This window comes from Aspergillus luchuensis, chromosome 6 (genome assembly GCF_016861625.1).
Source record: "Aspergillus luchuensis IFO 4308 DNA, chromosome 6, nearly complete sequence".
In the NCBI taxonomy this organism is placed as follows: Eukaryota; Fungi; Ascomycota; class Eurotiomycetes; order Eurotiales; family Aspergillaceae; genus Aspergillus; species Aspergillus luchuensis.
In genome coordinates, this window is record NC_054854.1 from 3,155,818 (window position 1) to 3,178,369 (window position 22,552).

The following is a 22,552-nucleotide window of genomic DNA, read 5'->3' on the forward strand; positions in this document are numbered from 1 at the left end:
GTGTTATTCTTTGTTTTGTTATCTGGTATCGTGTGAGAATAAGAGTTTGGCTATACACGGTCCGCCAAAGCATAGAGACGGGGTGTTGTACTCCTTTAGTGTATTCATCGAATGTATCACAAATTAATATCACCATAACCGAGTACCAGCCCCTACTGCGCACCCTTAATAATATCCGCCGCTCTCTCCGCCACTGCATACACAGTCGACATAGGATTCGCAGCCGTCACAAGGGGGAAGATACTCGCATCACACACCCGCAAATTCTTAGTCCCATACACCCGAAGATTCTCATCCACCACGCCTCCTTTCTCCCGTGGAAGCATAGCCGCTGTACCACTCGAGTGATAGCTTGTAGTAGCAGTATCCCGCAGATACTTTTTCGCTGACTCCAGATCCGTCAGGAATGCATCCGGATGGTTCCGGCGTCCGCCCTCCACCAGGTAATCTGCGATAGGTTTGACACTGTCAAGTCGCTCAAGACTTAGTAGGTTTCGCGCCATTAGATCGATATCTAAGGGATTTGAAAAGTAGCGAGGATCAATGATTGGTGACACCGTTGGATCCGATGACGCGATGTGGACGGCTCCGCGCGAGAAAGGCAAGGTCTGGATGATTCCCAGACTCAGAAAGTTTCCTGGTAGGAGTTTCTGCCCTACGAAGCTTTTCCCGGAATCGTGGAGGTTCGCCTGTGCGAGGAACATGAACATCTGACAGGTGGGTTCATTTTCTTGCGCGTATATGTCACGGATGACTTGGTCGCGCTCGCTCAGGTCTGGTGGGAAGCTGTCGAAATAGGCTAATTTGGCTTCTGGTTGCCCTAGGAATGCCATCAGCGGCATGTAAGCGGAGGATTGAACTCCCCCAATTGTCATGGGTCCTGCTTTTTGCTCAGAGTAGAGTTGGAAGGCAGTTTTGATTGCTTCGGGCTCTTGTCGTAGCAGCGGGTCCCCGGTTGCAATCCCTGGCTTCACTTCGAAACTGATCCCGGTCATGAGATGATCTTGGAGATTTTCTCCCACGTTCTGGTTCTCCACGATGACAGGTATGGAATACTGGTCAAGTATCTGCCTGTTTCCAATGCCTGAAAGTTCCAGGAGTTTGGGGGTATTGAGGGCTCCGGCGGTCAATATGACTTCTTTCCTTGCTTTGATAGTGACAATTTGTCCATCAATTCTGGCTTCAGCTCCAGTTGCCGTGGCCCCGGATTCCTCAGTAGAAAACACGATTCTTTGAACAGTAGCCTCGGTGATGATCCGGACATTACGCCTCTCCATAGCTGGCAGACCATATCCAGTAGCGGCATAACTCCGCTGCTTCTGCTCGTAGTCGACTGATGACAAGTTGGAATAGCCGCCAGTGGATACACCTGAGAACGGATCTGCCGTACAGCCATAACCCATTTCCTGGAAAGTATCTACCCAGGCTTTTGCCAAAGGGCTTTCCTTCACAGCAGGGAACGAGACTTTGATGGGACCTGAGTTGCCGTTGACCTCAGGATCAACCCAGCTCACGCCGATATGGTCGCGAGTGACCTCATCCGGCAGCTGCAGCGTAGTCGCCTTTTTATAGTAAGGAGCAAGATTTCCCCATGTCCAACCGGTCGCACCCAATTTGTCCCATGCATCGATTCCCGCCTTTGTGGGCGCAATGAAGGCCTGTCCATTGATAGCTGATGAACCTCCGAGAACCCTGCCTTGCGTTTCCCTGATGACTCGGTTGTTGAGTGCAGCCTAGTTCACTCAGTCAGCGTTCGGGAATGGCTTGTGTTGAATATATGTGGCCACCAGCTTAATCATACCTGTGGCGTTGACTGAAACTGCCAGTCTGCTTCATAGCCCATCAGGGTGGTCCAAAGAGCGGGTGTTTGAACCCGAGGATCATCAGTCAGGTTTTTTCCAGCTTCGAGCACAATGACCGACCGGCTGGAGTCATTTTCGGACAATCGAGCAGCTAGTACGAGACCCGATGTTCCTCCGCCTATGATCACATAGTCTGCCTCTAAGGGGGTGCTAGGAGGGGAAGTCATTTGTCGTAGCTTGTAGGTAGTAAATACGGCGTTATATGGAAGGAGGTTTGCGGAGAAGGGATGAAGTATGTAGGGCTTTATGATGATAATCTTGAATGGGTGCAGAAAGCTGGCTCTTGCGAGACATTTATACTCTTAATTTGTGAAATAGAGAGTGAAAAAAACGCAGCATGTAAGGCTTTATGGATCCTCGATGGTAAGATCGGCTTGCACCCCGTCCACCCACCAATCGAAACAGTTCGTGTAATCCTGCCGCATGCTAAACAACGACACTTCGCGATATCAGGATCCACTATTTCCATAGCGGCTCAGTACGAGGGATATCTTATACGAATTTTATCTAGCATGATTTCGTTGCGCCAAGTCAGCCTCACTGAATATCCTGATGGCTGCCAGCCCCCAAGCTTCCCCACCCTCCGTTTGCTGAAATGGAGAGCTGATTTGGGGTCCGCATTGATTCTTGCTAATACATGTTTACTACCCGTTGGCCCTTGTTTGCTACAGGCATAGAAGGTTGCTTGCTTCTTGTTCGTTCGGCATGCAGGTTTGGTCCGGTTGGGATATGCATTTACGCGGGGTCGGCTTAGCTCGGCTTGTGTAGCCGCACAAACATTGCAATGGCAGTTATTTCTGTTATTTGTATAACCTACAGCTTACTATATTCCTCTCCATAGATCAATCAAGCACATACGACCACAGGGTGTGGAAAACAGGGCTTCCCGTCCGCTCAGCCGTACTTAAGCCACACGCCGGGAGGTTAGTAGTTGGGTGGGTGACCACCAGCGAATCCCTTCTGTTGTATGTTTTGGAATTTATTTTTATCAAGCTATCAATCAAGTCAACACACGGGGTTCATTTTTTGTTGCGATTGTTTAAAAATCTTGCGCTAAATGAGAATATATTTTGCGAAAGACATATTGACCGAGGTAGGGCTTTACAATTAACGCTTCTGAATGGCGATAGAAACGCAGATTGTGAGACCTCGGTCATCCCATGCCTTATCACGTGACTGTCGCGCATAGGTCACGTGACCTGCTAGAACCAAAGGATTGCTGACGGCAACCTCCGAGGGGATAATTAGGATGCGGGACTTGCCAGAGGCAAGACAGGAACTAGCCGAAGGATAGAAGGAAGGAACCGAAAGACTGATAGGAAGTTAGTAAAGGATTAGCAGGGAAAGGATGGAACTTACCGAGGGGGGATCGATTCTTAAAGATATATAAAGTAGCTCGATCCCTAGGGAGTAGATAGTTTTCGTTTCTTCTCTAGATTTGTTAGTTCTCGTGAATACACAGGCTTCATTCGGACACGATCAGTTCTTGTAGTCTTTAGGTTCTCACACAGATCTCGCTGTAAGATCAAGAGACACATTCTACTTATCCGAGAAGGGCTTAGAGAGGGCCAAGCTGATCCATCGCAGCATTCTGTGAGGCATGCCTTTACGCCCTGCTTGGATCACTGGTTACCTGACATGCATGCGAGTACATATGCATGCATCTCTCCTTGTACCACAGCCTCATGACCAAGTTCAGCCCGAAACCCCATAGACCCACCAATCAGTGCAGGTTCTCCTGAGTCTTGACACTGCTGCGGCCCGTGTAATCCTTCCGCGACCCAAACTCTAAAGCTTCGCCCAGATCCACTGGCTATCCACCATGTCCACTACGGAATACATTCACACCATCCAGTGTTCAGTCATGGAGTGTCCTACTGCTGATGAATTGCTATTTCTCCATTAATATATAGTGTACACAATAATACTCTCCACTGTTTAATCTCTAAGATATATTAGTAGTCTAGCATGCACTGCAAGTCCTACAGTTTATACTTCAGAATTTCTGGACTTTTTCTATTAGACTAGAGATTATCTTTATATCAGTATTAACTAGATATCGGTGTCTGTAGTCATGTGTAAACTCATACTAGCTTAAATTAGGAATTTAATCTACTGTAAGATATATTAGTATTAATATCTCCAGGCACGGAGTAAAGAATTGATAATACCAAGATGCACAGGTCTTATTACTGGACTAATTATTATAGTAGATTTTTTACCAGTTAGTTACAGCTCATGCATGGTTAACACAACTAGATTAGGATATAGATATCATTGTACCGGGCTTTCTACAGCTAGCCGATGTCTGGAAAGAGGCAACCATTAACGCGACTACTTGAGCTCCAGTCACTACCGTTATTATTATTAATGCATCCGGATGGTTCCGACATCCATCCTCCACCAGATAATCGGGGTTAGGCTTAACCTATATATTATATACGAAAAAGTGTGTTTCATAAAAAGTATATCATCTTTATAAGAGCTGGTCAAGTATCTGTTATTAAGTACATCTAAACAAATATCAGATACGAGAAAGAACAATATGTAAAAAGCTATACATAAGTATTGAGATTGAACGAATAAAATAATATAATATAATTCAGTTATATATCTCTGAATACTTTTTTTTTTTTTTTTTTTTAGTTTTTTTTTAAATACCTGTTCTCAGCTAGTAAGATATTATTATTTTCATGATCTAATATTCATTCATTAGTCTCAGCTAGATCAAGCTACTGTAGTGAGAATTATTGTACAGGAAAATTACGAGCGCAAAGTATACTCTTTTGGATATGAAGAGATCATATTTCTAAATGAAAAGGGAGACGCAGTATAGACGACAGAGGGAAGTAGCCATAACACGCCCTGTCGGAGACATATCCGCTGATAATCCACCTTCGGCTCACATCCGACCCTATCAAAACTACACAAGTTTCGGCGAAACATCTTTATCGATAAGAAGTGCTTAAACGTCCACTTGATAAATCCTGCTTGGGATCCGCCCTTTCCCATCAGCTTGCAAGCGCACTATCTCTGACGTGGCTGTTGTTGCAAAACGAAGATGGTGGTCCCTAGAACGTTGAGACTCTTGCGAGGCGCACGCAATACTTCGCCTCCATTACAGGTGCGATGCGACTTCGACAAGGTCGGACGGGCCAAGTCAACGGCTTCTGTGGGCTCGATCGGGGATGAAAGCAAAACACTGAACGCGCCGTCTCAGCATGCACAGGAGCTTCCACCACACTCATTGCTTCCCAACAAGATGCTACTTAGATCGCTTTTGGTAGCCACGATCTCCTCCCGTCCATGGCTACTTACGCCAGCCTTGAAGATGCTCCAATCATTAGTGCATCCAAGACTATCGTTCGTTGACGTCGACAAGAATCCCCTCCTACGAAGCATTCTCAAACGGACCTTTTACAACCATTTTTGTGCGGGAGAGAATAGGGACGAAGTTCAATCCACGATCAGCAATATTAAGGATATGGGATTCAAGGGCGTGATCCTGACTTACGCTCGAGAGATAGTCGTCGATGCGACCGGCCCGGCGTCTAAGTCGGGAGCTTCTGTTAGCGATCAAAGCTTCAAGGAGGAATCAGCAAAGGACCAAGGTATTGAAGACTGGAAGGAAGGTGTCCTTGAGACAGTCAATATGATTGGTGAAGGGGATATACTGGCGCTGAAGTATGCCCCCATCTCATATCAACAACGATGAATATGTTAATTTTGTTGGTTTTCAGACTTACTGGGGCCGGCGAAAGCGCGATGAAGGCACTTGCCGCCAACACACCTCTGCCAGACCAACTCATGGACGCATTACAGCAGATTTGCACACGCGCCGTGGACCGAAACGCCCGCATTTTCATTGACGCCGAGCAACAATCAGTCCAAACTGGAATCGATACAGTCGCCTTGGATTTGATGAGGAAATACAATACCAACGGGACAGCTGTGGTTTTCAATACTTACCAAGCTTATCTCAAGTCGACCCCTAACACTGTGAAAGCCCATCTGGATATCGCCGAGAAGGAGAAATTTACCTTGGGTATAAAATTGGTTCGCGGTGCCTATATCAACTCCGAGCCCCGGGATCTCATCAACGATACCAAGCCTGAAACGGACAACTCCTATAACTTCATTGCCGCCAGCATTATCCGACAGCGCTATGGGACAATTGGTGGCAATTCTCCTTTCCCTTCCACAGAGTTGTTTCTAGCTACACATAATAGAGAGAGCGCTCTGATGGCCGATCGATTAGTCAAAGAACAGCTTGCGGGAGGGCTTCAGCCACCCAAGATACAGTATGGACAGCTGTTGGGAATGGCAGACGGAGTGAGTTGCAAGCTCCTTCAGATTGGCAACGAAAGCACCGATAAAAGTCGTTCTGTAGCTCCAGAGGTCTTCAAGTGCCTCAGCTGGGGTAGCCTTGGCGACTGCTTATCGTATCTATTGCGCCGCGCGGTCGAGAATAGGGACGCCGTCGGCCGCACCAAGGAAGAATATCTGGGACTTCGACGAGAGACGTTTCGTCGTTTGAGACGCGGATTTATGTAGGCCTAATGTTCTTAACAAGAATAGAAACATGTACTTTCCCAGTCTCTGCGGGGGGGATTCGTAGTTAATCATGTAGACTGCAGGTCTATCTACGAAATCTTCAGATCAATCCACCTCCAATCTACATGCCCCCGCCACGATGAAAGAAGGATCTCAATCATGTTTCAGATACGCCAATTTCCGCTGAATATAATTCTAGCCTCCTATTTTGCAATTCATCTTCCCCTTACCGGTGTCTGTCTTGAGATTGCGGAGATCCCCACATATTTGCCTCGCCACACAACTTCGGGTGACCGCACCCGAACCTCCGGCCCGAAGCTCGAACCCTCCGAAACAATCTTCTTCACTGCCGGAGACAAACCGAACGATAGAAAGTGCCCATGAATAGACATCATGGTAGCTTCAAATCCCAGGTCAACAAATGCGTACGTATATTACCTACTCATTCGTTTCCAAACTTCTAAGGCAAGAGCGTGTGATGACTTCTGCGCAGATGTGAGGCATGCCGCCGACGCAAGGTGAAATGTTCCGGCGAGCAACCCTGCCACGGGTGTATCAAACGTAACTGGGAGTGCATCTACGGTCATACTGGTCGCATGCGATACTCCCAAGCGTGCGTGCGTGCTATCAGGACCATGCGAGTTCGGCAAACACTAACCACCATTACAGACAGGTAAAGCAATTACTGGACACAATTCGAGACTATGAAGAGCGACTTGCGACTCTGGGTGGCGGTGAGCGATGATATACTTGAAGATCAAGTCTCTTTCTCTCTATATAGCTTGCTCATCAACCTTGCAGATGACATAACGGTTCCCCTGCCCACTTCCAGTGCCCCGGATCCAGATCCGAGCCGATCATTAGGGCAGCCCGAACCCACATCCCCAAACAACTCGACATCCCTGGGCAACCACAACCCTGAGGAACGCCCATCAGAGGGTCTACCTTACGATGGAAGCGTGGATGGTATTAGTCCAGGTATGGATTGCGGCGAATTTTGTCCTAGGCGATTATCAATTAACTGTTCATGAAGCAACCGATTTGACTTCGGGACCTGCGTTTGAGTCCCAGGTGAGGTCATTGCTTGACAGATCCAAACCCCACAGACCCGTTTCGAGCGGAGGATATCAGGGTCACCGTGGGCCTGATGCGCTCGTGGGTCGGTGGGCAACTGTCCGGGATCTTGTGGAGGGTGTTAAGGACGCTGAGATACCGTCTCTGGAAGAATCCCACCATTTATTGGATCAGTTCCTTTACTACCTGGGTGTGAGCCAGCATTTTTTTGACCCTCGCTCCTTCTCCGATTCGATGGTGTTGCTTTTTCAAACGCCAGAAATTTGTGAGGCGCAGAAACAGACGACTTGGTATACAGAGTATTTGCTGGTAATGGCCATGGCGCAGCTTATGGATGTTGAGCAGCCCACATCTCAGCCACCCGGGGCAGATTTGTTTGCTGAAGCCTTGAGACGGGTACCTCCAATGCAGAGCCTTGGTGAAGAAGGGATTATTGCTGTGGAGATCCTCACATTGGTTGCAACATATCTACAATGGTGTGATCGAAGGCATGATGCTTACCTCTACGTACGATCACTGCTATTGTTTCTCCTGTCGTTTATGCAGCTAATCTGGTTTAGATTGGTCTTGCCCTTAGGCTAGCTATTGCACTTGGATGTAATTTGCCGGAAGACGAACAGACATGTCTACCCTCACAGAGTGCCCACAGAGTTAGGTTATGGTGGACAGTCTACATGTTAGATAGGTATAGTTCAGTACCCGCGATCTGAAACCTTGGCAATCTCGTGGCTAATTCGTACAGACGCCTATCATCGGGTCTTGGATTAGCGGGCGGGGCCGATGAACGCCAACTTCGAGCAGGGTTTCCTCGGCATGCCGTAGGTTTTACATCCCCGGTGGCCATCATCATAAACGTCCGGATTGCACGAATAACGGATGAGATCATGTGTTGTAAGCACACTAAATAAATTTTGTCTTTGTCTCTGTTACTAACAGTGCGGGCCCAGCATTATATGGCAATAATTCCATCACCCAATTAGAACTTGTGAGGAAGATCCAGGCTGTACTCCAGGAGCTGTACAACATAGGCAGGTCTTTCCCTCACTCACTTGTTTTGGACTTCAATCATCCGCTAGGAAGAGTGACACGCACGGGATCTTCCCTCTACCTCATGTTGTTCCAGGTAATTCTTATGCGCTTCTTCGGTGATAATCAAATTCTAATCATAACCAAAGGCAATCATACTTTGCATTAGACCAATACTTTTGAGAAGGGTCCGTTTGGAGGTTCAAAGACAGCAAGAATCACTGCCCCCCGAGCCAATGCCGGAAGTTCTAGCCAGACTTTGTGAGACATGTTATGAGGCATCAACGCGGAGTTTGGCCATTCTATACAGTCTTCAACAGCAACGAATCATTCGTAAGTGCAGCATCTCCATCTTCATTTGCATGTAAGCGGTCCAATGACACATCGTATGCAGCACGCTATGGATTCTTTGATTTAGATGCAACTTTTTCCGCCGCCTTTGTTTTGGTCATGACCGGGTTCGCAGAGAATGTTAAAGAGCAACCGCCCCCTGCGTTGGACCAGGCATTCCAAGTTCTACAATTCCTCTCCCGGGCCGGGAATCTAGCAGCCGAGCAACGATTCCATGATATTGCACAATCATGTTCCCATGTCTGGCCAAACTATGTTTTCCAAGGCGCACCTCGTGGGACTCAGACTAGAGAGATAGGTTCAGTAAAAGACAGAGTCCAACGTGCGGTACCCAGGCAAGGATCCACTAGAAGCAGTGGGTCGCATCCCTCAGCTGCTCTACCGTACGCGAGTATGGCTCAAGACTCTGTACAGTATTACCCGGATGAAAGCGGGCTACTAGAGTCCTGGAACCATGATGAAAACTCGAGTGCAGCGTTTGACATCCAGGGAGACTGGGGTTTTGATTTGACTGGTGAAGCTGAAGGGATATATTCCAGCTTCCACAACCCAACTATGCCGTTAACGGGGGTGGATTATATGGATTGGCTTGAAATTGAAAAGGTCTTCAACACTGAGGGCACTTGATGGCGACGGGTGCTTTATATATTGCTGGCTTCTTGAATTCCGTGCTGTTCACCACGCCCGTGACCGCTTACTTGGATTTGTATGGACACTCTATGAATCTATGAATATATGACTGGATGTACCACAAAGTTACATATTAATTTCGGCAAGTATTCTTACAAACAGATGCTAACCGCGTAGAAATCCTAGCACTCATCTTCACAGAATAACAGCAACTATATTTCGTTAGAGGGGTAGGTAACATCCTCAGTCAGTTGGAAGTCCTCCTTGATGCTGCGAATGCTCGCAAAGCGAGCAACAAGGTTGGTGCTGGTCGCTTTATCATTGGTTCCGCTCGCACGAGAACCCCCGAAAGGTTGGTGGCCCACAACTGCGCCACTCGTTTTGCAATTAATATAGAAGTTACCAGCAGAGTGGCGCAGCTGCTTCTCAGCAGTCTCAATCGCCGAACGATCTCTGGCGAATATGGCGCCAGTCAGTCCAAACTTGGTGCTCGAGTCCACCTCAGAAAGAGTATCCTCGAACTTGCTGTCAGGGTAGACGTAAACAGACAAGATAGGGCCGAAGTACTCATCCTTCATTAGAGAGTGCGACGGGTCCTCCACCTGGAAAATAGTCGGACGTACGAACCACCCCTTCGTACAATCAGTCTCGCCGCCAGCCAACAGGGTGACCGAAGAATCTTCCTTAGCCATATTGATAACCCCGGTCAGCTTATCCCAAGAACGCTTGTGGATGACAGGACCAATAAAATTATCAAAATACTCAGGACTGCCCATCTTCAACTTCTCTGTCTCGGAAACAAGTTGCCTTTTGAATTCCGGCCATACCGACTCCGCGACGTAAAGGCGGGACGTAGCAGAGCATTTCTGACCTTGGTACTCAAAGGCACCCCGGATTGTGTTAACCACCGCATTGCGGATATCAGCACTTCCATGCACAACGCCGAAGTTTTTTCCACCAGTCTCTCCGACGATCCGTGGGTAGTTATCGTAGCGGCCCACGCGAACCCCATCAGCAACCTGGCCATATAGATCACGGAATACCTCAGTGGAGCCAGTGAAATGAAGACCCGAAAATTTCGGGTTCTCCAGCACGGTGTCAGTCACAACCTTCGCGTTGCCGGGAAGGAATTGAATGACGTTGGGAGGAAGGCCCGCTTCCTCCAGGATTTTTCGCTGAAGATAGCCAGAATACACTGCATAATCAGATGGCTTCCAGATAACCACATTGCCCATAATAGCGGGCGCGGCAATCAAGTTGGCGCCGATGGCGGTGAAATTGAAGGGACTGATAGCATAGACAAAGCCCTCCAGAGGACGATATTCCAAGCGACTAGAAGCAGATACGATTAGCAAAGGGAGTGGAAGTCAGCTATGTATTTGATAGACTTACTTCCACATTCCTGTGTCATTCATGGTGTTTTGCTGCTTATACAGCTCAGATGCGTAGTGCACGTTGAAGCGATAGAAGTCGGCAGTCTCAGCAGCCGCATCAATCTCCGCTTGCCAAATATTCTTACCTTGCCCGAGCATTGTGGCAGCCATGATATCATAGCGATACTTCGTGGCAACAAGCTCTGCCGCACGAAGGAAGATAGCTGCTCGATTCGTGAAGGCCATATTTTCCCAAGCCGGCTTCGCCTCCAGAGCTCTCTCTATGGCTTGATTCACCTGCTCGGCCGATGCCTCGGAATAATTGGCGATAACGGAAGCATGGTCAGAAGGATTTGCTTGAGTCTTGTTCTTATTTCCAGACACCTGATATGGGATCAGCTTGAACTATCTTGCAGGACGATAATATAGGTTACAAACCTCCGTGGATCCAATGGTGAGCGGCACTTGAACGGGGACCTGGCTCTTCAGCTTGTCCAGTGCATCCTGGAGCCTGGCACGCTCGTTCGACCCTTTGGCATATGATGGCTGGCATCAAAGTTAGCTTCTTGGGCACTCCAGATATTCTCCCTACTTTGGACCTTACATTAGGCTCATTTCGAATCGGAGGAACTTTGAAGGTGGCAAAGCCCCCTAGATACCTCTTACCACCGGCCGTGGTAAGACTCGACACACGAGGCACACTGCGGAGCTTTGACACGAAATTCATGATATGCAAATAGATCTAAGTTGCAAGATGCTGATTCAATGCTAGCACACTAAGTATTAGAGCCAGCTTTAAGTTGAGCGCAGGCTCGTGCGATAATCAAACCCCTCGGGACATAGGACCGAGTTCTTCGGATCTGGGCCGAATGGCCCCACCAACACACTCAGCGGGGTAGAAGAGCGCAATTCACAGCAGAATTTAATTGAACCCAGGCTACATATTGATTGTCGAATTCCATTTCCTCAGCAGCACAGTGCAATATGGATTATGACGCGGGAGAACTGACCACCACCACAGTGGATTGGAGAGAAAATGTGAAGGATTTAGCAGCCGGTGCCGCCGGTGGTGTCGCTCAGGTCTTGATCGGTGAGTTGCCCTTCTTCCACTTGCATAGAGCTGTAATTGATTTCTCCACCAGGCCAGCCATTTGGTAAGTCAGATATCTGAACCAGGATCGTTCCTTCTCACGCGTGATAGACATTGTCAAGGTGCGATTGCAGACTCAGAGCGGAGGTAGCGCCTTATCTGCAGCGCGAAATATCTACATCCAAGAGGGACCTCGTTCCTTCTACAAGGTGAGATCAAACCTCGTATGTGCTAAGGACCCGACCCTGATACATCGTAACAGGGGACGCTGGTACCGCTTGTCGGTGTTGGCGCTTGTGTGAGTACAGCCAACCACATCCATTCAGTTTTACTCGGAAAGCCCGTGCTTACCGGAATCTAGGTCAGTATTCAATTCGCTGCATTCCACGGATTCCGGCAACTCATTGAATCCTATAATTTCCGCAATGACCACACCAAGGACCCCACCTTGTCGTTACCCCAGTTCTATCTCGCAGGCGGTGCAGCGGGTGTGACAAACAGTATTATCTCCGGTCCCGTTGAACACATCCGTATACGTCTCCAGACGCAGCCCCACGGCGCTGGCCGGCTCTACTCCGGGCCCTGGGACTGTGCTCGGAAGATCATCCGCACTGCGGGCCCCGCTGGCTTGTATCGGGGCCAGGTTGTGACGCTTTTCCGAGAATTCCACGGGTATGGTGTTTGGTTCGCTGCGTACGAGGGCCTTTTGGGCATACTCCAGCACCACGAGCAGAAGAAACGTGAAGAGCTACCCAACTGGCAAATAGCCGTCTGCGGTGGTTTGGCTGGAGAGGCACTTTGGCTTCTAAGTCACCCTTTAGATGTGATCAAAAGTAAGATGCAGAGCGACGGGTTTGGTTCTGATCGGAAGTACAGTAGCATGAGACACGCTTTCAAGGAAACTTGGGCGGTTGCTGGCGTCCGAGGTCTTTTCCAGGGACTTGGACCGGCCTTGTTGCGTGCGATGCCAGTGTCCGCGGGTACATTTGCAACGTAAGTTTCCCCCGTAAACAACCGGAATGAGGCAGGGCCCAGTAAGAATGGTCTTCTGTTATTAACTTTGTCTATAGCGTCGAGTTGGTGCGTAAACTGCTACTCTAGTCAATCAACATTACCCATTAGTACGAGATTGCGTGCTTCGTAGTCCCACATTCAATTAGACGTGATTAAGCGACAATAAAGATACCTCTGCTGGTCTCGGTTCAAACGCGCCGAAGCACGACCAGGCAGCGTATATTAGTCCCGACCCCTCCACTTAATGCCATTATGTATGCTGCAATCCTCAATCCTCAATCTTCAGAACCACCAAAGGCAAAATGGAGGCCCCTGATGATGTCATCTGTGATGCTAGTGCCCCTTGTCACGCATTTATTCCGGGCATGTCTTCAGCTGTCCCACCAACAACGGCTAAGTCGGGTAAGAAGAAGAAAGCCGCAGGTGCCACTGTAAGTGGCATAGACGTCGCCAAAGATGTGGACTTTGCGCGCTGGTACCAGCAAGTCCTTCTGAAGGGCGAGATGATTGACTATTACGATGTCTCTGGGTGTTACATCTTAAGACCTGGCTCTTGGGAGATCTGGGAGATCCTGCAGGACTGGTTTAACAGCCGCATCAAACTGATGGGCGTTCGCAACTGCAGTTTCCCCCTATTCGTTACAGAGGATTTGTTGAACAAGGAACAGAATCATGTTGAGGGTTTCTCTGCTGAAGTGGCTTGGGTTACTCAATCGTAAGATATTTTCACCCGTTATATACGCTAACTGCCAAACTCACTTTCTCTCTCTGTAGTGGCAATACCAAGCTTGAGAAAAAGATCGCCATTCGCCCAACTTCGGAGACTATCATCTACCCCTACCTGGCTAGCTGGATCAAGAGCTGGCGTGCACTCCCGCTACGCTTGAATCAGTGGAACTCCGTCGTGCGATGGGAGTTCAAGAATCCTCAGCCGTTCCTACGTTCAAGGGAGTTTTACTGGCAGGAAGGCCATACTTCTCATCTGACCTCACAAAGCGCCGATCAGGAGGTTCTCCAGATTCTCGATCTCTACAGTTTCCTTTACCGTGAGCTCCTGGCTATCCCTACTGTTCCTGGTCGCAAAACGGAAAAGGAAAAGTTCGCGGGTGCAGACTATACAACGACCGTGGAAGCATACATCCCAGCTACTGGTCGAGCAATCCAAGGTGCTACTTCTCATGGCCTTGGTCAGAATTTCAGCAAAATGTTCGACATCGCGGTCGAGGCCCCTTGGCAAGATGGATCAGAAGAGCGGACACTCAAGACCTTCGTCTGGCAAAACTCCTGGGCGTATTCTACACGCGTACTTGGAGTCATGGTCATGGTTCATGGCGATGATAAGGGATTGGTCATACCCCCTCGCGTTGCTCCCACGCAAGTCATTTTGGTGCCGGTCGGCATCACTGCCGGTACACCCGAAGATGTTAAGCAAGGCGTGCTGCAGTGCATTGATGACATCCAGAAAGCCCTCCAGAATGATGGCATCCGTACGGAGACCGATGTGCGCGAAGAGTATTCGCCTGGGTGGAAGTTCAACCATTGGGAACTGAAGGGAGTTCCCCTTCGACTTGAGATTGGCCCCAAGGAGCTTGATACCGGTTTATCCTCATTTGCTCGACGTGATAACGGTGGTAAGGGATCCATTCCGACTCCCAGTGTCGCTGCTGGGGTTGCAGAGCTGCTCAAGGACATTCAATCTGACATGTACGCGCGGGCGCTGGCAAAATTCCGCGATAATCTCAAAATAATCACGAAGTGGGCAGATTTTGCACCGGCGGTTAACCACAAACACCTATGTCTTATCCCCTTCTGCCTGCAGGAAGATTGCGAGGATAATATCAAGAAGCTGAGTGAGGGAACCGCAGACTCCAGCACTGAATATGATGCAAGGGCTCCAAGTATGGGCGCAAAGAGCTTATGTATCCCATTCAAGCAACCCAGTGAATTGAAGAACACCAATACACCATGCCTTCGAGATGGATGCGACCGCATGGCTGAGAAATGGTGCATGTTTGGACGGTCATATTAGGGACTGGGCCCGGGATTTGGTACCCCTTAGATGCGAAGAGATTCGAAGCGTATATCTCTGCTATTCTGCCAATTATCACTTAACTGGGATCGCTTTGAACCTATTAGGCTACCGATATATCATTAGCATTCCTCACGTATTTCTCTGTGGCCTTATGCTCTTCATGTTGCCACAAGTGGCACCCTGAGAAGGTCTCTGCGGTCGTGCATGTTCTGGTGCGCCTCGACTGCCACCTTATGTTTGAGAAAAAAGCCCCTAGTAGTTCTATTTAACAGGCGACCAGTATTTTCAGCGTGCTCTATTGTAAGCTCCTCAGCGGCATGCATGCGAAAATGCTTCTCGTTCAGTCAGGTTGATCGGGGCCTTCCCCTTGCAGCCTGGTGCTCGGTCGCCGTTGTGCCTGACACCATCACAATTTCATACACATGTTGGTGTCGTCTGCCTCCATGATTGCACAATCTCTCGTCTCGCAGCTTCTTAATGCACCCAGCTTCACATCGACATAGTATGACTAAGTGATGAGATGAAGATGTACACCAACCAAATTCATATATCATTTTCAGTATACCAATCACTACTGTTCACTCATATGATCCAGATCACAATCACATGTTTTCTTCGTATTTCAACGCGTGAATGATACCGTCCTGAAGTGCAAGTATAGCAACTACCATATCCAGAGTGTATGGCTCATCATACGCACCAAACACTTCGTCCACATCATCTTCCGAAATCTAACCAGTCTTAGTTCCAGGGAGGCCTCCGAAAGGATCATCGTAAACATTTGTCTCACCGATAATCTTCATATCTGCGGACTGATAGGCTGTCGGATGGCGACATCCGACACAGATACGACGGGACAGGCCCGAGCATTGATTCGGGCAGATACGAGATATGCATGTTGGTTTGCGGGGGCTATAGATTATCATATCTCAGTGTTGATGCAGTTACTCCGCATGTCAACGGCTTATGTAGTCCCAACCGACGCATCGATAAGTTCGGATATCTGATCCCACACTTCTTCCTATATTCGCAAAGGGTTTCATTCCGAGGGGCAAATATCATCCGAGCTGGCTTCGGACTTGGCATTGTGCCTTCGACAAATACTTTCTCGAGTGTCCTAGATTGAGAATAGCGAAGTAGGCTGTCTAACCCTGCAGTGCCATCTGGTGTTGTGGCTAGACCTCCCCACGACGACGCCAGCTTCAGTCGGTTTCCTGTCCGATGAGGAATTGTAGTACGGCCACCCGAGGCTCGCTCACTTAATACCAGCAATCCTGATGAGGAAGAACACTCTATTCGTGGAAGAAGACGATCGACCACGTATTTTACTCTCACTAGAACCGGTGTCCACAAGCATATTGCATACTACCTAAAGGCCTTTCTCTATGGCTATTCTTTTCCCCTTACCTCTAAATTCTTAAAACACTATAATTTGCGGTATACTGTCACTTATCGGCATTTTCAGGCAGATAGCTGTGTGATGGGGCGTATGGGCGTTGAATTGTAGATACTATCCAAGACCAACATTAATGGCACAGGCAGTGCTAAATTTTCAATTAAACAGACTAAATCACCACCGTTCGTCCATATATGACATTCCGTCTATTGGAAGCTACAGGATTATGTCTCGTATTCTATCGTACAATCTAGAGTATCTCTCAGTTGATTGCTGGCAAGAGTACCAAGGCCAAATGCAGGTATAATACGAGCCATCCGCGTTAGGGCTGCTGACAGAAAGTTTCTGCGGATAGCATCCAATATTTCAGAGGTGACGAAGCGTCTTGGTCTTCTGATTACATCTCTCAGATGTGACCGAACAGATACGAAAAAGGGCCTCTTGACTCAGGACCTCTCCACTACAATTCTGGGAAGTGTTATAATCGCAGTGTTGTTGAAGCTTGATTACGACGAACCTGTCCATGATGGTGACCACTGGGGTAACCACTGTGGCGGCGACCGAAGCCGCAACGGCATCCGCAGCTAGGGGCAACTTTCCTCCACTGGAGCTCTCCTCATCCATTTGCATGGTGTCAGTTGAAGAAAAATAAACCAGTGGGTCAATCTAGTCTTATCGATATGATTGATGTAGAGATTCTTTAGGCCTGTATGTAGCGGGTTTCCCTGCCCGGAATTAATCACCGCGTTACATGATATGTATCACAATTTATGCTGCCTGGATAAATCATACTAGTGAACTGAGGGATTGGATAAGTTTAGGCCGGGACCAAGCCCCGATATCTTCGCTGTGATAGTCGGAACCGAACCGACTAAAGCAAGCGATATCGGAGCGCCGCCGTGACTGGGGCAGGAGTCGGTAGCCACTCACAGACTAAGACCTTTTCGAGCACGCTTCATCAACGTCTCGGGCGTCTGGGTTCATTGAATAATAAACGTATAGAACCTAACCCATAGCTTTGAGGTATACCTTGAAATGAAGTTGCTAAAGCAAGGTATAGGAATTACACCATTCGCTCTTGCTAGAGCGTCGGGCGCTTGAATCTATCGGGCGCAGGAGCCAAATTTTAACGTAGTCAAAGAAGGAGATCAAACGTGTGTTATTCTTTTCGTGTGTAAGATAATGCTTGAGCTGATCTAATCACATGCAATCTAAGGATGTAGATGTAGAGTGCCTAGGGGAGTACCTAGGGTGCCTGTTGCAGAAACCCTTGGTGATATAGATTGTAATTCTGAGAAGTACGGTAAGTTGGAGAAGTTTATGTTGGACAAGTCCCTTTCAGACAGGTGAGTATGAAGGTGGCAGAAGCGGTATGTATGAGATATGTCTAAAACTCGCTTAAGAACATCAATCAGCAGGACAGTTGCACTGGGAAAGGCCTCAGTGCTCGCTCTGCCGCTCCGGACGGTCATACGTGATGAGTATCTAGTCGTCATAGCTTGAAACGCAGGGGGCCGGTAACACCAAAGGCCTGTACATGCAGGATGTGGGTTTGCTTTCTTATCGGAGTCCTCTAATACCTATGGTTGTTCGTAAGCCTCGGAATTGCTTGGTATCGTGGTTGGCTCTACCCTTTCGAAGCCTACTGCATATTGAGTGCTACACTTGGTCACGATCGTGACGTTTGCAACGCAATCCCACAGGAAGTGATTTTTCTGGGCCCGTGCAGCGTTCCAATGCGCAACTCCGTTTTGCGGCCCTTGTGATATGTTCACACATCACTTGAAGTATCTAAAGGACGCTTGTTGGAAGCATAGTACTTAACTAATATCTGATCTGGCACCTAATGCGGTTTGTCTCTTTAGATTCCTTGACGCACCAACCCACAGCAACCTGATGGCACCAGCTCGTCGCCGAGATCGTCACAGGCGATGATAATACTCGACGCGTGATCATTCGGTCCGGGTCCGCGCCAGTGAAACATGCAAGTCCTTGTCCGGATCTAAGCCGGGACCTTTTCTGACAGCTTTCTCCCCATCTCTGATACGCTACCGGCTTATCTTCGTCATCTGGTGCGGGGAAATGGTCTAGTGACTTCACTAAGCCTGCGGGAAAGAGTTGGATATTTATAAGGCGCATGATATTACGGGACTGGTCCAGTTTATTTAGTACTCGACTCAAAATATACTGCCAGCATACTTCCATTGAACCTTTCTGGCCATGCTAAAGTCAAAGCAAACTAGTAATAACCCTGAGATTGACCATATGCCTCCACAAATAGGAGAGATATTTGATGCAGGAAAACATGGTCACGGTGATGATGATGATGTATTTGGTGACATGGGTGACAATGGGCCCAACTACCGTAATGTTCGCATTCTACCCCAGCTTACAAGGATAGTCGCTGATTTAACTCCAGTTAGGATGGATAGGGACTGCAGTGCTGATGCCCAAAGCCCAGATCGGCCTTGGCGTTCTGGGAATTCCATCGGTTTTGAGCTCGGTGGGATTGATCCCTGGCGTTATGCTGTTGCTTGTAATTGGCGGTATCGCTACTTGGTCCGACTACATTGTCGGCGTCTTCAAGATGCGTCACCGTCATGTCTACGGTATTGACGATGTTGGTGAAATGCTGTTTGGCCCCATTGGCCGTGAAATCTTTGCTGTAGCCCTTTGTCTTTGTATGTCTGTCCCAGCTTACCTATCCTTCGTCAATGCGTTACTAATACTTCCCATCAGTCCTCACCTTTATCTCGGGTTCTGCCATGCTTAGTATCTCCATTGCATTCAATGCACTATCGAATAATGCCATCTGCACTGCGATCTTTGTGGTTATCGCGGCTCTTGTGACCTTTGCCTTTGCGAGCATCCGGACCCTTAGCCGCATTAGTCCTCTTGCGTGGGCTGGTGCAGCAAGCATTATTATATCTGGTATGTCTTTCAAGGGCATATCATCTGATTTCTCTGACTTTTGAGACAGCTTTCATCGTCACGATTGCTGTCGGCGTACAGGACCGGCCCGCAGCAGCCCCCAAGCAAGGAGCGTGGCAGTCAGACTATAAGCTCTTCAATCGCCCATCTTTTGCCGAAGCGCAGAAGGCTATTTCAACTATCATATTTGCGTATGCAGGTACCCCGGCCTTCTTCCCCATTGTCTCCGAGATGCGTGACCCGCGCCAGTATACGAAGGCCCTCGTTACATGCCAGACCCTTATATCCGTGACATATATTACTATTGGTGTCGTAATCTACTATTACTGTGGCACCTATGTTACCTCGCCAGCATTGGGCTCAGCCGGGCCGACCATAAAGAAGGTTTCGTATGGTGTGGCTCTGCCTGGACTGTTTGTGACCGCCATATTGTGGACACACGTGGGTATACCTCTTTGATCATAACGGGTGTTCGCTGACACTCTCCAAGCTCCCTGCCAAGTACGTCTTTGTCCGCATTCTGCGAGGGTCACCACATCTCACTGCCAACACTCTGATCCACTGGATCACATGGATTGGGTCAACCCTCACTATCACCATAGTGGCTTATATCATCGCCAGTAGTGTCCCGGTGTTTGATGATTTAGTGTCCCTTGTAGGTGCCCTATTCGGGACTTTTTTGACCATCCAGACCATGGGAATGATGTGGTTGTTTGACAACTGGTCTTCCAGTTCGAGAGACCACAATCGGCGCTGGTTGATCGGTTCGTTATGGAGTGTCTTTACCATACTCGCCGGCACGTACCTAATGATTGGTGGAACCTATAGCTGCATTCTCGCCATTGTCAAGTCTTACCGTGAATCTGGCGGCACGTCTGCGTGGAGCTGCGCGGACAACTCAAGTTCCTGAGCGAGATCGATTCAACCCTTTGCGTGCCTATCTTCGGGATTGTTATAGTGAGGATCATGAGTACGAAATGATCTGAAGCAGGTCTCCTGTATCACGTACTGAGCCTCTCCAGAATTAACTGTTGACTGTATGAGCGCAAAAGGTCTGGTGACTGTGACATTGGGTGCAATTAATATTGAATGGCCTTTCCGCACAGAGCCTTAGTCTCAGTTTTGAACAAAGATGGGTGAGAATGTAGTGTATGGCCTACATGGTACGAGCAGATTAAACCAAGTACGGAAATGATAGTCTCGTGTAATGCAGATGATGTCAACGCGGTAACCAGCAGACCAAAAGCCAACATTGATCACGTCTATCTGGTTAGCAGATAGAGAGCGATTTCTCGACAGAAGAAAACCGGGCATCCATTCTGATGAAGAAATTATCACTCTTTCCGATGCAGTGGGAAATTCCATGGTCGGATTAGACTAAGGACGTGATTAAAGTGTCGTATATATTAGTTCTCTCTGACAATGGTTGGGGAGTTTTCCAACACCTAGGAGCTTGAGATGCACTTAAAAGCCTCAGTAATAATAGTGATATTGCAAAGTAATCTAGTGTCACAGCATACGATAAATGGATTGATTTAAATACGATATTCAGATGTATTCTGATAAAATCTATCTGAGAAACTATATATGCCATTATCTGGTATTATGCTACTGGAGAGCTGTCACATCGAGGGCATTATCACGGTTTCACTCCAAGAAAACTGTTACATTCGAAATCACAACCTACAGAAAGCTGCTTCTTCAGGCTTTTCCAGCATGTGTAAAGATTAGCAGGATAGACAACTTGAAGTTTGGAACTCAACATTTGTCATAGAGATTTTGCGCAACCTAGCACAGATGAACACTGGGTGTGGAAACAGAGCTTCCCGATCTCTTCGAGATGCGTACAACGTGTAACAGCGCTTTTGTAAGTCTACTGGTTGAGATGAAGCATACTTGCATATAAGCCTAATACTGATATTACTAGGAAGGCTCCAGTCGGGGGCTAAGACAGGGTCAAGCATTTTCAACGCAACATCCAATCTTCCAGACACATCACTCCCACCTGGCTGAACTCCTGGTTATCTGACCCGCTTGCAGATACGTATGCATATCCCCCCCCTCTTGTACAACAAGCCTCACCAGTCTCCAAGCAGGCCCACCAATCAGTGCAGCTTCTCTTGGGTCTTGACAGTTGACACCGCTGCGGCTTGTGTAATCCGTCCGCGACCCAAACTCTAAAGCTTCGTCCCAGATCCACTGGCGATCCACCACATCCACCAAGCCCACTCTATCCACTACGGAGTACATCCACTCCATCCACTGTTTAGAATCCCAGTTATGGGACGTCCCGCCGCTGATGGGTTGACAAATACCCGCTGATACATAATACACAATAATACTCTATCATTTGGCTCTTAAGAGTCTTACATGCACTGTAAATCCTCCAGCTTATACTTCAGATCTTCTGGGCTTTTTTCTACTGGGCCAGGTATCAGTCTTATCTCAGTATTAACCAGATATCAGAGCTTATAGTTATTTGCAAACTCATACCAGATTAAGCCGGGGGGGTTAATATGCCATAGGATATCTCAGCATTAGTGGCTCCACGCACGAAGAAACTGTTAATTCTGAGATTCATAGCGCTCGTGACTTGATTAACTATTATAATAATTATTCTATCAGTTAGTTGCAGCTCAGGCGTGGCTATCTGACAAGTCTGGGATATAGACATCATTGTACTGGGCTTCCTACGGCTAGCTGATGTTTGGGACAAAGGACCAATAACGCGACTGCTTGAGCTCCAGTCACTACCATTAACATTGCAAGAGGCCTGACAAGACAGGTGGAATCCAGTATCCGGATGTCTTACTATATCCTATTCAGGCAGGCATGGAGGCCTCTCGCAAACAACCTCCTCCCCCTCGAGCATGGCTTCGTAGATTTGCCAAGGTAGGCCCTACTAATCCGTCTCTTGAACTCGCCCGCATGAGGTCTAATCTGTAAGAAGCGTTGAAACTCCCCCATTTTCTCCGCCTCAGTAATACCGTATCGCAAGAAAAGACCACCACTTATTGAGTTTCACGTAATTGCATAGACGATTGGTCCGATACCACTGCATCCTGGGCACAAAGTGCTGAAGAATACCGCGGGAAGCGATTTCTTCCACACGTCATCAGATACTTCGCGCATGGAGAACCTGATTGGGTTTTTGCTTACATCCCAAAATCCAGTGGTGTTACTGATAGCTTTAGCTATGTGACTATGCGACTCATGGCC

The 22,552-nt window shown here is 48.1% G+C and overlaps 9 protein-coding genes across 9 annotated transcripts; 6 read left to right on the plus strand and 3 right to left on the minus strand.

Annotated features, from left to right (window-relative positions):
- Positions 1–152: 152 nt before the first annotated feature.
- AKAW2_61090A (GMC family oxidoreductase) lies at positions 153–2,029 on the minus strand (the record flags this gene model as incomplete). Its single annotated transcript, XM_041693287.1, has 2 exons — positions 153–1,733; positions 1,802–2,029. The coding sequence occupies 2 exons, from the start codon at positions 2,027–2,029 to the stop codon at positions 153–155; spliced, it is 1,809 nt and encodes a 602-aa protein (XP_041546588.1).
- A 2,894-nt stretch (positions 2,030–4,923) lies between these two features.
- AKAW2_61091S (uncharacterized protein) lies at positions 4,924–6,416 on the plus strand (the record flags this gene model as incomplete). Its single annotated transcript, XM_041693288.1, has 2 exons — positions 4,924–5,546; positions 5,603–6,416. The coding sequence occupies 2 exons, from the start codon at positions 4,924–4,926 to the stop codon at positions 6,414–6,416; spliced, it is 1,437 nt and encodes a 478-aa protein (XP_041546589.1).
- A 1,029-nt stretch (positions 6,417–7,445) lies between these two features.
- AKAW2_61092S (fungal specific transcription factor domain-containing protein) lies at positions 7,446–9,494 on the plus strand (the record flags this gene model as incomplete). The annotated part of the gene is made up of 6 exons (XM_041693290.1): positions 7,446–7,997; positions 8,051–8,175; positions 8,233–8,381; positions 8,438–8,613; positions 8,666–8,849; positions 8,911–9,494. Coding segments are annotated over 6 exons (1,770 nt in total), but the record flags the coding sequence as incomplete, so codon positions are not given.
- Positions 9,495–9,709: 215 nt separating this feature from the next.
- Positions 9,710–11,597, minus strand: PUT2_1 (L-glutamate gamma-semialdehyde dehydrogenase; the record flags this gene model as incomplete). The annotated part of the gene is made up of 4 exons (XM_041693291.1): positions 9,710–10,829; positions 10,890–11,254; positions 11,309–11,416; positions 11,475–11,597. 4 exons carry the CDS (start codon positions 11,595–11,597, stop codon positions 9,710–9,712), a joined length of 1,716 nt encoding a protein of 571 aa, XP_041546591.1.
- A 257-nt stretch (positions 11,598–11,854) lies between these two features.
- On the plus strand, positions 11,855–13,061 carry AKAW2_61094S (uncharacterized protein; the record flags this gene model as incomplete). Its single annotated transcript, XM_041693292.1, has 6 exons — positions 11,855–11,960; positions 12,013–12,024; positions 12,072–12,169; positions 12,223–12,258; positions 12,322–12,953; positions 13,031–13,061. The coding sequence occupies 6 exons, from the start codon at positions 11,855–11,857 to the stop codon at positions 13,059–13,061; spliced, it is 915 nt and encodes a 304-aa protein (XP_041546592.1).
- A 215-nt stretch (positions 13,062–13,276) lies between these two features.
- On the plus strand, positions 13,277–13,693 carry AKAW2_61095S (uncharacterized protein; the record flags this gene model as incomplete). Its single annotated transcript, XM_041693293.1, has 1 exon — positions 13,277–13,693. The coding sequence occupies one exon, from the start codon at positions 13,277–13,279 to the stop codon at positions 13,691–13,693; it is 417 nt and encodes a 138-aa protein (XP_041546593.1).
- A 485-nt stretch (positions 13,694–14,178) lies between these two features.
- AKAW2_61096S (proline--tRNA ligase) lies at positions 14,179–15,003 on the plus strand (the record flags this gene model as incomplete). Its single annotated transcript, XM_041693294.1, has 1 exon — positions 14,179–15,003. One exon carries the CDS (start codon positions 14,179–14,181, stop codon positions 15,001–15,003), a length of 825 nt encoding a protein of 274 aa, XP_041546594.1.
- Positions 15,004–16,768: 1,765 nt separating this feature from the next.
- On the minus strand, positions 16,769–17,032 carry AKAW2_61097A (uncharacterized protein; the record flags this gene model as incomplete). The annotated part of the gene is made up of 1 exon (XM_041693295.1): positions 16,769–17,032. The coding sequence occupies one exon, from the start codon at positions 17,030–17,032 to the stop codon at positions 16,769–16,771; it is 264 nt and encodes an 87-aa protein (XP_041546595.1).
- A 1,710-nt stretch (positions 17,033–18,742) lies between these two features.
- Positions 18,743–20,243, plus strand: AKAW2_61098S (putative amino acid transporter (Mtr); the record flags this gene model as incomplete). The annotated part of the gene is made up of 5 exons (XM_041693296.1): positions 18,743–18,772; positions 18,822–19,083; positions 19,142–19,333; positions 19,383–19,774; positions 19,824–20,243. 5 exons carry the CDS (start codon positions 18,743–18,745, stop codon positions 20,241–20,243), a joined length of 1,296 nt encoding a protein of 431 aa, XP_041546596.1.
- Positions 20,244–22,552: the final 2,309 nt, after the last annotated feature.